General features: G+C 47.6%; 1 protein-coding gene across 1 annotated transcript in view; it reads left to right on the forward strand.

Moving 5' to 3' along the window:
• The first annotated feature begins 3,840 nt into the window (after nt 1-3,840).
• Nucleotides 3,841-12,155, forward strand: part of LOC104993746 (protein FAM151A-like) — a 28,164-nt gene continuing 19,849 nt past the window's right edge. The window contains exons 1-2 of the mRNA XM_010847123.1: nt 3,841-4,081; nt 6,390-6,536. Coding sequence (XP_010845425.1) covers nt 3,964-4,081; nt 6,390-6,536 — 265 coding nt within the window. The 5' untranslated portion in view covers nt 3,841-3,963. The remainder of the gene's footprint in view (nt 4,082-6,389; nt 6,537-12,155) is intronic.

The following is a 12,155-nucleotide window of genomic DNA, read 5'->3' on the forward strand; positions in this document are numbered from 1 at the left end:
TAGGGAAGACATGCCCCGAGAAAGAGAACTGGGCATGACTGTCTTGACATAAGAGAAGCCATTTTGTGACCTAAGCCTGGCCACAATGCTTGTCCTTGAACAGGTCTCAGTAATCAACGATCTTATGGGAAGTAAGGGAGTGTAGGAACAAAGGAAAAGCCCTCAAGAAACAATAGTTCAGATAAAACAGAGTCCTAGTTCTTCCTCAAGGGGTATGTGTAAACAATCTGACAGGGAGTTCTGCCAGAACTAAGGCTTCCACCCAGGTGGAGGATGGGATGATGTTGACCTTCCCTTATCTTCAAGGTTTCAAACGACTAAAACTTAGATTCTGTCATCATTAGCCCCAATTCTATGCAGAATTTTCCTCTGTGCAAGCCCCCTTCATGAACATACCTGTATCCTTTCTTACATGCTACAAATAATAAATCCTTCCTTCTCTGAATTTTTGGCTTGGTTGTGTCTTTTGACTTGGCACTGATGAGAGGTGAAGCCAGTTTTCCTGTAAGGGGCCAGGTAAATGAAGTAACCCAGGAAAGAGAGGCTGGGCCTGGGTGGACCTGTGTGGTTCTGAGTGGAATGGACTGGGAGGTCATGTGGCTCTGTGGTAGGGAATGGGAGGATGGGAGGTGTGGAGGGTTGCTGAATCTGGATGGCCCCAGGGCTAGGGACAGGAGAGGCCCCCTCCAGCCACTCCTCAATAGCAGCTTCCAGAATTATTCTCCAAAATGTGAAGCTGAGCTTGTCTCTCTCCTGCTTATCCCACAGACAAACCCTCCTGGTTGGAGTCAAGCTCTTTATCAGGGTGACCCAGCCCTGCTAGCCTCCCCAGCCTTCTCTCCCAAGCATCCCTGTCTCCCACCCGACGGGGTCCAGTCCCGCTGCACAGCTGCCTTCCCAAGCAAGTCCTTCTCCCACATGTTCTGCTCCCTCCACACACACTGCCCCCTCATCTAGAACATTCTTCCCTAGCCCTGGCGGCTCCCCTGAAAGCCACGTGGTCCACCCAGGAGGCTGGGACTCCTCCCCTGTGCTCCCAGTTCCTTTGTGCCTCTTGATCCATCAGGCTCAACCTCACAGGCCCTGCTATTGCTTATCTTTTATTTTACAGGCTGTAAGCTCACTCCCACAGCATCAACTCTAGAACGGTGGCTCCACCTAAGAGATGCTGGAGCCCCTGACAACCCCCATGTTCTCCTCTCCTACCGTATGTCACGGGGGGCTGATGGGTCCCCAGAGCTAGCATGGTACCAGGCACAGAGTGGGGCTTAGTACCATCATAAATTATCTGTCTCATGAGGAGTGTCGTAGGCAATGGGGTTCTTTGTGGCCTAGAGACCAACCCAGAGCTCTTCCTCCTGCCAAAAGTCAGAGCTGAATAAAGTCCCTCTTCCTCAAAGACAGCCTGCAGAGGTCACAGAGCCGAGAGAGGCAGCTAAGCTAAGTGCCTCAGAATCCACCAGCATCCTTCCCGGGGGTGGACAATACACAGTCTGCTGAGCAGAAAGACCCAGGCTCATAACCCAGCTCTGCTGCTAATAGACTCCCGCTCCCTTATCTGAGATGTGGAAGTGATGCTTCCTTCAGAAGAGTATCCCAAAGACTAAATCAGCATACAACTCTAAAGCTGATGGCAAGCAGCACCCTGTGGGACTTACAGGAACGGAGGCCTTTATGTCCATCCTTTCTTATAGGCCAGATCCAGGCTCCATGACCTTCTCTTGGTTCCAACTGTCAGAACAGTTGCCAATTAAGGAAGGAACAGCAACAAAACCACCTAAGGCAAGATTAAAGGGACCATAGAAGCTTATCAAGATAAGGAGACTGGATCACCTAAGACCTTTTCTCAGTAGTATCCGACTCCTTGTGACCCCATGAACTGCAAAACACCAGGCTTCCCTGTCCTTCACCATCACCGTGTCCACTGAGTCGGTGATGCCATCCAACCGTCTCATCCTCTGTCGTCCCCGTCTCCTCCTGCCCTCAATCTTTCTCAACATTAGGGTCTTTTCCAATGAGTCAGCTCTTCGCATCAGGTGACCAAAGTACTGGGGCTTCAGCTTCAGCATCAGTCCTTCCAATGAATATTCAGGGTTGATTTCCTTTAGGATTGACTGGTTTGATCTCCTTGCTGTCTAAGAGACTCTCAGGAGTCTTCTTCAGCACCACAGTTTGAAAGCATCGATTCTTCCATGGTCACCTTTCTTTATGGTCCTGCTCTCACACCCGTACGTGACTACTAGAAATACTGTAGCTTTGACTATATGGACCTTTGTCCTGCACACACCCTAATCTTGCCAGCAACCTCACCCTTTTGAAACTTTGCAGAAGAAGAAATGAAGACTGTTACTGCGTTGATCCTTATCACATACCCCTGCCTGACTATGTAACCTCTCTTGACTCATCAGGGAGGGGGACACAGTTCTTGAGGCCCTAGCCTCAAGATCCCCTTTTGCCAGGCAAAGTAGTAAAGCCACTCTTTCCTTCTCCTCAGTAATTCTGTCTCTATATTTTTGTTTGGCATGGTGCACAGAGAGCCAAGATTTTGGCAAAAAGTGAGGGCTGTTCATACATGGAGAGCCTAGTCAATTGTAAGAGCTGATTTCTAGATTTTTCTTTCAAAAAAGAGATTTGTCTAATGTTAGATATTGTAACCAAAAAAAAGTGACCATCTCACTGTAAACGGAGTGTGGACACTGCCCTCTCCAACATCACCCTTACTCTTACTGTCAAGTCTGGCAGTGCCTTGCTGTCTTTATGGGCCTCCATCTCCAGGCACAGATGACCACCCCTTTCTCCTCTAAGCAACCCTTCTATTGGCTTCCTGGGTCCTCCCCATCTCTTGCGGTTCTATCCCACAGCACTTACCTGATTTCTCTTCCCCCACCATCCCTGAAGTCTGTGGTCCCCAAAGTCTGCCTCCACCCCCTTCTCTCTTTGCCTTGAGCAGGAAATGATGCTCACAGCTTTGTGTTTTGTCCGAGAGTCCTAGACCTCTACATCTGATTCCTTCCTGGGCAGCTCTTAAGAGATGATCCAGAGGAGGCCTGAACGAAATTCCCCCCTGAGCTTCTCCTTACTTCCCAGATTCCCTGAATCTGCCTACCTGGGCATCCTTCTAGTCACTCCTACACACACACACACACACACACACACACACACACGAGTAACCAGGGGCTCTACTGGATTTCTCTGTGCGCCTCTGTAAGTCCCAAACCCCATGCACATGACAGGTGATTCTTGGACAGATTTAAATTCCAGGGTCCCTGAAATAGGGACAATCTCTAACTGCCTTCCTATACCAGGGACCGTAGGACACCCTCTGTGCCAGGCAGTGACTCAGTCCCTCCCCTATGGACTCAGGAGTGGCCTGCAGCAACCCAGGCCAGCATGCCAGTCCTATCAATTTCAATCCCAGGTAGATAATCTATCTGGGATGGAAGGAAAATTCATGTTCCTTGGGCACATCTAATCTGTTCCTGTCACTCACCCTTGCCTGAACTTCGTGACTCTCTGGAATAGGGCAGAAAGAAGGAAGGACCAACTAGGTGCCTCCTTTTATGCAGGGGAAGAAAACCTCCAGGTCTTCAGGAAAGCAAGGTCAAGCTCGGTCCAGATCCCTAGTCCCCCAACTCTCAGGCTGGAGCAGACAGGCAGCAGGCGAGAGCAGTGGTGGGCTCCATCTAACATCTGCTGCTGTCTGTTACTGTGCTCAAAGGTCATTTTGGAGGTGGCAGGATTTTCTGCTTGACCTGTTAAGATCCTGGGAGAGAGAGAGGAGGAGGAGCACAGGAAGGTAGGCAGGGCCTCCAAAGCTGTCTTTGGGACATTCCAGGCCTGCAGGAGCTGTCCTGCCAGGGAAAGAATTAGGTGCTGCTAAGCCTCCTACCTCCCACCCGATCCCAGCTCTCAGAGCCTCAGGAGACACTACCCTTCAAGGGGTATTCTCCCCAGAGGGTCATCATGGCCAACAAGAAGGGGTGCTGGAAGTGGGCTATTGTTGGCGGTGTCAGTGCGGCTGTGGTATTCGCCATCGCGATGGTCCTGGGCTTCTCCCTGCAGAAGGACACAATCTTGCCAGGTAGGAGCACCCAGTCATGCCATCTGCTTGGCTTCCTCCATCCCTCACTCTTTGCCCCCATAAGGTTCTGTTCCCATCGACAGACCTGATGGCCTCCACTCTCCTCCCTGTTGTTGTTCAGTTGCTAAGTCGTGTCCAGCTCTTTGTGACCCCATGGACTGTAGCACGCCAGGCTTTCCTGTCCTTCACCACCACCATGTCCGTTGAGTCGGTAATGCCATCCAACCGTCTCATCCTCTGTTGCCCCCTTCTCTTCCTGCCCTCAACCTTTCCCAGCATCAGAGTCTTTTCTAGTGAGTCGGCTCTTCTCATCAGGTGGCCAAAATATTGGCGTTTCAGCTTCAGCATCAGTCCTTCCAATGAGTATTCAAGGTTGGTTTCCTTCAGGATTGACTTATCCTCCATCCACAGCTCTACTTGCCCCACCAAGATTTGATCTCCAATAAACAGTCTCGTTAGCTTTGTTTCCCTTCCTCTTTACCAGGCTTCAGCTATCCTTCCATGCTCCTGGATGAACACTTATTATTGGAGGGCCATGCAGGCATCACACTCAGTGGACTGAGCTGAACTTACCCTCACATCCCTGCACCCTCTCCTGCTGAAGGGCCTTCCATCCACATGGGGACCTCCTTCTGTCTTATGCCTGTATCTTCAGTCCTGTGCCTCGAGGCTTCTTCCTTCCCATCCTCTATCTCCATTCCCTGCTCACCCTAACCTCTCAGCTCCCCCTCTCCTGCTGCACCCCTGCCTCAGCCCACCCCTTCCCACACAATCTCAGCCACCAGCCTGCTCTCGCCAATCCATGCTCGCCCTGCCACTAAGGAGCACTTTCTAAACACAAACTTGTTTGCTATCTCCAGCACATACCCCATTTTTTTTTTTTTTTTTTGCCGGCGCCCAGGGAATACCAGACCACCTTACCTGCCTCCTGAGAAATCTGTATGCAGGTCAAGTAGCAACAGTTAGAACTGGACATGGAAAAACAAATAGACTGGTTCCAAATTGGAAAAAGATTACATCAAGGCTGTATGTTGTTACCCTGCTTATTCAACTTATTTGCAGAGTACATCTTGTGAAATGCCAGGCTGGATGAAGCACAAGCTGGAATCAAGATTGCTGGGAGAAATATCAATAACCTCAGACACACAGATGACACCATCCTTATAGCAGAAAGCAAAGAACTAAGGAGCCTCTTGGTGAAAGTGAAAGAGAGTGAAAAAGTTGGCTTAAAACTCAACATTCAGAAAACTAAGATCATGGCATCTGGTCCCATCACTTCATGGAAAATAGATGGCAAAACAATGGAAACAGTGGCCGACTTTATTTTTGGGCTCCAAAATCACTGCAGACAGTGACTGCAGCCATGAAATTAAAAGATGCTTGCTCCTTGGATGAAAAGCTATGACCAACCTAGACAGCATATTAAAAAGCAGAGACATTACTTTGCCAACAAAGGTCCACCTAGTCAATGCTATGGTTTTTCCAGTAGTCATGTATGGATGTGAGAGTTAGACCATAAAGAAAGCTGAGTGCAGAAGAATTGATGCTTTTGAACTGTGGTGTTGGAGAAGATTCTTGAGAGTCCTTTGGACTGCAAGGAGATAAACCAATCAATCCTAAAACTCCAATACTTTGGCCACCTGATGTGAAGAACTGACTCATTTGAAAAGACCCTGATGCTGGGAAAGATTGAAGGCAGGAGGAGAAGGGGACGACAGAGGATGAGATGGTTGGATGGCATCACCGACTCAATGGACATGAGTTTGAGCAAGTTCCGGGAGTTGGTGATGGACAAGGAAGCCTAGCATGCTGCAGTCTATGGGGTCTCAAAGAGTCAGACACGTCTGAGTGACTGACTGAACTGAGGGTCATTTACAGCTGGATCACAGGCCTCTTTTCCAATCTTGTCCTATCTCATTTCTTTGTATCTGTACCAGAGCAATGGCCATTCTTTTATGCAACCACACATTTCCTATGACCATACCTTTGCTTATACTTTTCCTCTCTGTCTGGAATAACCTAGTCCCCTCTTTTGGTTAAATTTACACACCCATCCTTCTATGTCTCCCTCAAATATTCCCTTATCAGTGAACTTTCCAATGTCCCCAGGCTGGCCCAGAGCATCCTTGTGCTCAGGACCCCACATGTTTCTCTCTCACAGCACTGATGACTCTGGGGTCCACTGTCTATGCTAGATGGCAGGCTGGACATGGCCCCAGGGCCCAGAGAGGGTTAGTAGGATGTACAGACAAGAGCCTTGGGCTTGGGCAAGAACTGATGCTAACGGCCTCCTTGGCCTTGATTCCAGGCTGTGAACAGGATGGGACCTGTCGCTCTGACGCAGACATGCTGGACTACCTGCTAAGCTTGGGTCAGATCAGCCAAAGGGATGGCCTGCTGGTCACCTGGTACCACCGTGCCAACAGCAAGGAGCAGATGAAGGCTGCCCTCAGCAGTAAGTCCAGTTGCCAGGATGGGGCAGGCTGGGGCAGAGGCGGAGAAGATGGAGGGAGAGTGGAGGCGAGGCTCACAGCATTACCTGTGAGGTAGCATTAGGATGGGTATGGCCGCGTTCTTGCCATCATCCACTTGAGAAAGTGAGGCCTCACTGGTTATGTGACTGGCTCAGGTTGTAGGGCGATGTCTGGGTCCAAGGTCACATCCTGCTCTCCCTCCCAGGCCTTGCCAGGAGACAACTTGCCTGCTAAGGAGGCCTTTGCTCTCAAATCTGAGGAACCAGAAGATGTGTTTGAATTCTAGCACTACCAAAACGAGTGTAAAAGTCTGAGCGAATTATCTTAATATAACTCCTGAGCCTCCGATCCACAATGATGATGGCAACCAGTCAGCCACACCCCCTGTGGGGACACACACACTCAGTTACACTGGGGCTCCTGGTACCAAAAGCTGCCTGTTTTGTGGGTGCCATCCCTCAGAAGAAAAATGGGGGCTCAGAAAAGTTAAGTGACTTAACCGAAATTCACAGTAAGGTCACAACGTTTGAAAGTGGCTAAGCCAACATTGTGGGTTTCCATGGTGGTTTGGTGGTAAAGAATCCACCTGCCAATGCAAGAGACGCAGGTTTGATCCCTTGGTTGGGAAGATCCCCTGGACAAGGAAATGGCAAGCCACTCCATTATTCTTGCCTGGGAAATCCCATAGACAGAAGAGCCTGGTGGGCTACAGCCCATGGAGTATCAAGAGTCAGATACGACTTAGTGACTAAACAATGACAACAAGCCAGCATCAGAAACCCCATACTCTGAATCACTGCATCATGCCTGGCCCAGTTCAGCAGGGGAGACCAGTTTTTCAGCACTGTGGGAAAGCTCGTTAAATCATGTTCACGAACGTGCTTGTTAATTCTAAAGCAGTGACTATTTGAGATGGAAAGAAGGGTCCCCAGTTTGAGCATGCTTCAGAAGAGAGTTTCAGATTCAGTGGCTCTGGGGTGGGGCCTGAGAATTTGCATGGCGCAGATGTTGCTGACCCCGAGATCACACCTTGAGAACCACTGCTCTACTTTTAGAAAAGTGAGATCCTGAATGGGAGAGGGTCTTGTCCATGGTCACACAGTAGGTCTGAAGCAGAATAAGACCCAGGCTCAAGGCCTCTGACTCTTACCTCCTTCAGAGTCACCAAGGCCTGGGAGTAAGTGACTGGGGAAGGATTGCTGAATGAATGAATGAGTCCTTAGAAAGACCTCCTGGAGGAGGCAGGCTTGGTGATCAGCAAAGGGGAGGGCATCGCAGGCTGGGTGGAGCCAGTTTGCTGCTGCTTCAGGATTGGGAGGCCAATGGTCAGATTTCAGTGATAAGGCGGAGAGAGAATTCCCTGGCAAGAGGGAGAACTCTTATCTGGGAGATAAGGCCTGAGGGAAGGCAAAGAGGCTCTGCCAGCCTCAGGCTCATCTCAGGTAAGTCCTGGCGCAGCAGATAAGGATCAGGCCCCACCAAGTTGTGACCTTGGCCAAGAAGAAAGCTAAGGGCCCCAACCAAGCAGTGCCCAACAGCATGGAGCATGCTGAGGCACCTGTCAGTATAGCCACAGGGGTGGGAAGGACCCAAGGCCCAGTTTCCCCGCTGCAGGTCCTGCTGGGTCCCCAGGGTAGGTCTATGGGAGGAGGGTGGCTCCACAGCTGGGGTAGGGATCCTGAGGGGAAGCAATGGTAGGCCAGAGTTAGACTGGTGAAGTCACACCGGACATCTACGTGGATGGGAGGGGCCAGAGCAAAGGCTTGGGAGGCAGACAGAAGTGGGCTCAAATTCTACATTTCACCATTTACCAAAGGAGTGGTTTGGGACAAGTGACTTCACCCATCTGCAGCTCAGTTTTTCCTCTGCCAAATGTGGACTGGTAGGATGAAAGCAGGGCACTTTTGGTCATGAAAGAGGTCATTATTAGTAATTATGCTGAAGCAAATGGGGACATGTGATCACCCTAGTTGAGTGAGTTAATTGTCAAGTAAAAAAGATGCACAACTTGAGAGCTGCAAGTGTTCGAGTCCTATTTTGGTCACCACAACTGTTAAATAAAAAGATGCACAATTTAAGAGTTATGAGTTAAGTTTTATCTGGAGCAAAATCAGGACTGCAGCCTGGGAGGCATCACCTCATATAGCTCTGAGAGACTGCTCCAAAGAAGTAGTGGGGGAAGGTCAACATAAAAGATTTTGGTGAAGGGGGAGTTGAATGCAACCAAATGCTTACTTTACAAGAGGTTTTCTCCTAGTCACGAGGATCTGATGTCATCATGAAGGGATTTAGTGCTTTTGTAGATATGAGGAGATGAAAGGAAAAATACCCACCTATCTAAAGACCTGTCAAACCAGGCTCCCGGAGCACAGAGTAGCTCACTCCACCCTGAACTCCCTCAGCGGGTGTTGAAGGGTCACCAGCTGCAGCAGCACTGGATTCAATCTCCACAGAAGCAGAGGGCAAGTGTCCTTGCTGTTCAGTCAGCGTCAAAGCTCTTGGCAAGTGCCGATTTAGAGTTGACAGTGCCCCCTTGTGGTCATAAACCAACCATACTTGGTGGTGGTTTCCTCTCCAAGCCTTGAGACCCCACGGACTGTAGCCTGCTAGGCTCCTCTCCTCTGTCCATGGGATTCTCTAGGCAAGAATACTGGAGCGGGTTGCCATTTCCTTCTCCAGGGGATCTTCCCGACCCAGGGATTGAACCCAGATCTCCTGCATTGCAGGCAGATTCTTTACTGACTGAGGAAACTTGGGAAGGCGTTTCATGACCATTTTGTCCTGTACTGCTGCTGCTGCTACTGCTGCTAAGTAGCTTCAGTCGTGTCCGACTCTGTGTGACCCCAGAGATGGCAGCCCACCAGGGTCCCCCATCCCTGGGATTCTCCAGGCAAGAACACTGGAGTGTGTTGCTAGGAAGGCCCATTCCCGATTCTGAAGGTTTTTGTTGATAGGCCACTCAATGAGCTATTATTGGACTAGGTCCTAATAGTCAAAGATCTCTGGACATCTATCTTCTAGTTTTGGTCCAAAAAAGTAAGATTCCCTCTCATTGCATCTTCCTATATCTAGAGTTACACTATTATGATCATTGATCACATATCAAGCTACACATTTGATCAACTGTTTCAAGTTTAGTCAACATTATTTTCGTTGGAGGCTCAGTCATACACTTGGTAATACAAGAAACAATAATCTTGTAAAACAGGCAAAATGCAAATAATACAACTAACAACATTAGCAGAATTATAAATAAATATTTCAGCCATGAGCCTCTTGCACCAAACCAGTTTTTTTTTCCAAACCAGTTTTATAAAAGATTATCAAGAATAGGGAATGAATCACTTAAGGCAGAAATCTGATTCTTCTTGTGGTTCATCAAAGGTGTTACATTAAAGGATTCATCAGGTATGAAAACACAGCATTCAGTTTGAATTATGGCACAGGTACCTCCCTGAAATGCTGCAATGATGTCAACAGCCGAGGGTTTTGTAGTACCACCTTTCTCATCATTGAGACCTCAGGGTTCAATAGGCTAATAATCTGGTTACTATCATTTGAAGTTTGTTGAGTGAAAGTTGTTAAGGCTTCAATATGATCAATTACACCCTCCAATCCCATTGAAGTCATGAAAAATAGCTGCTAAATGATCATACCAGTAGAATACAGATGTCTTGACTTATTGAGCTTGCATCAATGTTAGATTGGCTTGAGCTACCTCTAATTTGTTATGTATATATCCTTGAGTTCATGGTAATCCCAGGCTACACCTTCCTATCCATTCCAGATGCCAAAGCCATTAATTAAAACCCCAAATCCACCAAGTCCCATATCAGTCACTCTCTCTAAGGGTAATAGTAGGCATAATTCATAAAGCACCCAGCCTAGTTTCATAATATTACTAGGTTGATTATCCTTAGAGGAGCTTTTAAACTTAAGTGACCATAGCTTGGTGTTAACCGTATAGATCCATCCCATAATTGTGCGAGTTTTCCTTTTAGTAGACAAGAGGTTACAATTTTTGATTGAGACTTAGCTTGCCATTCTAATTGGAGTTTGAGTGACCCTAAGAGAAAACTTAAATCTATGGCCAGGGTCAGAGCAGGTATTATTAACTGGCCAGGTGAGAGGATCCCATACAGTAATATCATGAATAGATAGAACAGGACTAAATTATTTTCTAAAATAAATTTGCTAGGGGGTATCCAGTCAGAGCCCTGAAGGGGAAAAATCCACCAAGGTAATCCAGAAGTATTAGACACAGGTAACTGGCCACAAATCCAACAGTTGGATTGAGTTTTAAACTAGCATAGAATCATGTCCATGATAGAAAACATTTGATTTATAGGCAAAGGTCCAAGAAGTCAAGAAAACATTATAACTGATCATATGAATCAGGTCCAGCATCTTGAGCAAGCTGTCTGCTTCTAGCGTCATTTTCTTTTCATCCTAGGGTACTGCAGCTTCCTCTGATAAAAAAGTCCTTCCATCCACGCAGGAGACAGTTCCTTAAACTATGTCTTTTTCTGGTCTTGGTCACAGTCATGAGGTATCTGATCTTCATTCAAAGATAGATTACTGAGATAAGCTTCAGAAACTAATTTAGAGTGTCCTTTAAAAATTCAGTTAAATTTTACATTAATACAGCATAATAGCAAAGAACTACCAGGAAATGAGTCTTAGTAGATACAGACCTCCATTAACAAACTGGAATCTAACAATCATTGAAACATCTTTTTCTCCCTAAATTTACCCTTGTTTTTACCAAATATAACCGAATTAAGACTAGTTTGTTTGTGAAATAGGTGTTCAGTTCAGTTCAGTTCAGTTGCTGAGTCGTGTCCGACTCTTTGCAACCCCATCAACTGCAGCACGCCAGGCCTCCCTGTCCATCACCAACTCCTGGAGTCCACCCAAACCCATGTCCATTGAGTCGATGATGCCATCCAATCATCTCATCCTCTGTCGTCCCCTTCTCCTCCTGCCCTCAATCTTTCCCAGCATCCGGGTCTTTTCCAATGAGTCAGTTCTTCGCATGAGGTGGCCAAAGTACTGGAGTTTCAGCTTCAACATCAGTCCCTCCGATGAACACCCAGGACTGATCTCCTTTAGGATGGACTGGTTGGATCTCCTTGCAGTCCAAGGGACTCTCAAGAGTCTTTTCCAACACCACAGTTCAAAAGCATCAATTCTTTGGTGCTCAACTTTCTTTATAGTCCAATTCTCACATCCATACATGCCACTGGAAAAACCATAGCCTTGATTAGATGGACCTTTGTTGGCAAAGTAATGTCTCTGCTTTTCAATATGCTATCTAGGTCGGTCATAACTTTCCTTCCAAGGAGCAAGCGTCTTTTAATTGCATTGCTACAATCACTATCTGCAGTGATTTTGGAATCCAGAAAAATCAAGTCAGCCACTGTTTCCACTGTTTACCCATCTATCTGCCATGAAGTGATGGGACTGGATGCCATGATCTTAGTTTTCTGAATGTTGAGCTTTAAGCCAACTTTTTCACTCTCCTCTTTTACTTTCATCAAGAGGCTCTTTAGTTCCTCTTCACTTTCTGCCATAAGGGTGGTGTCATCTGCATATCTGAG

The sequence above is a fragment of the Bison bison genome, unplaced genomic scaffold (assembly GCF_000754665.1).
Source record: "Bison bison bison isolate TAMUID 2011002044 unplaced genomic scaffold, Bison_UMD1.0 scf7180017864244, whole genome shotgun sequence".
NCBI lineage: Eukaryota > Metazoa > Chordata > Mammalia > Artiodactyla > Bovidae > Bison > Bison bison.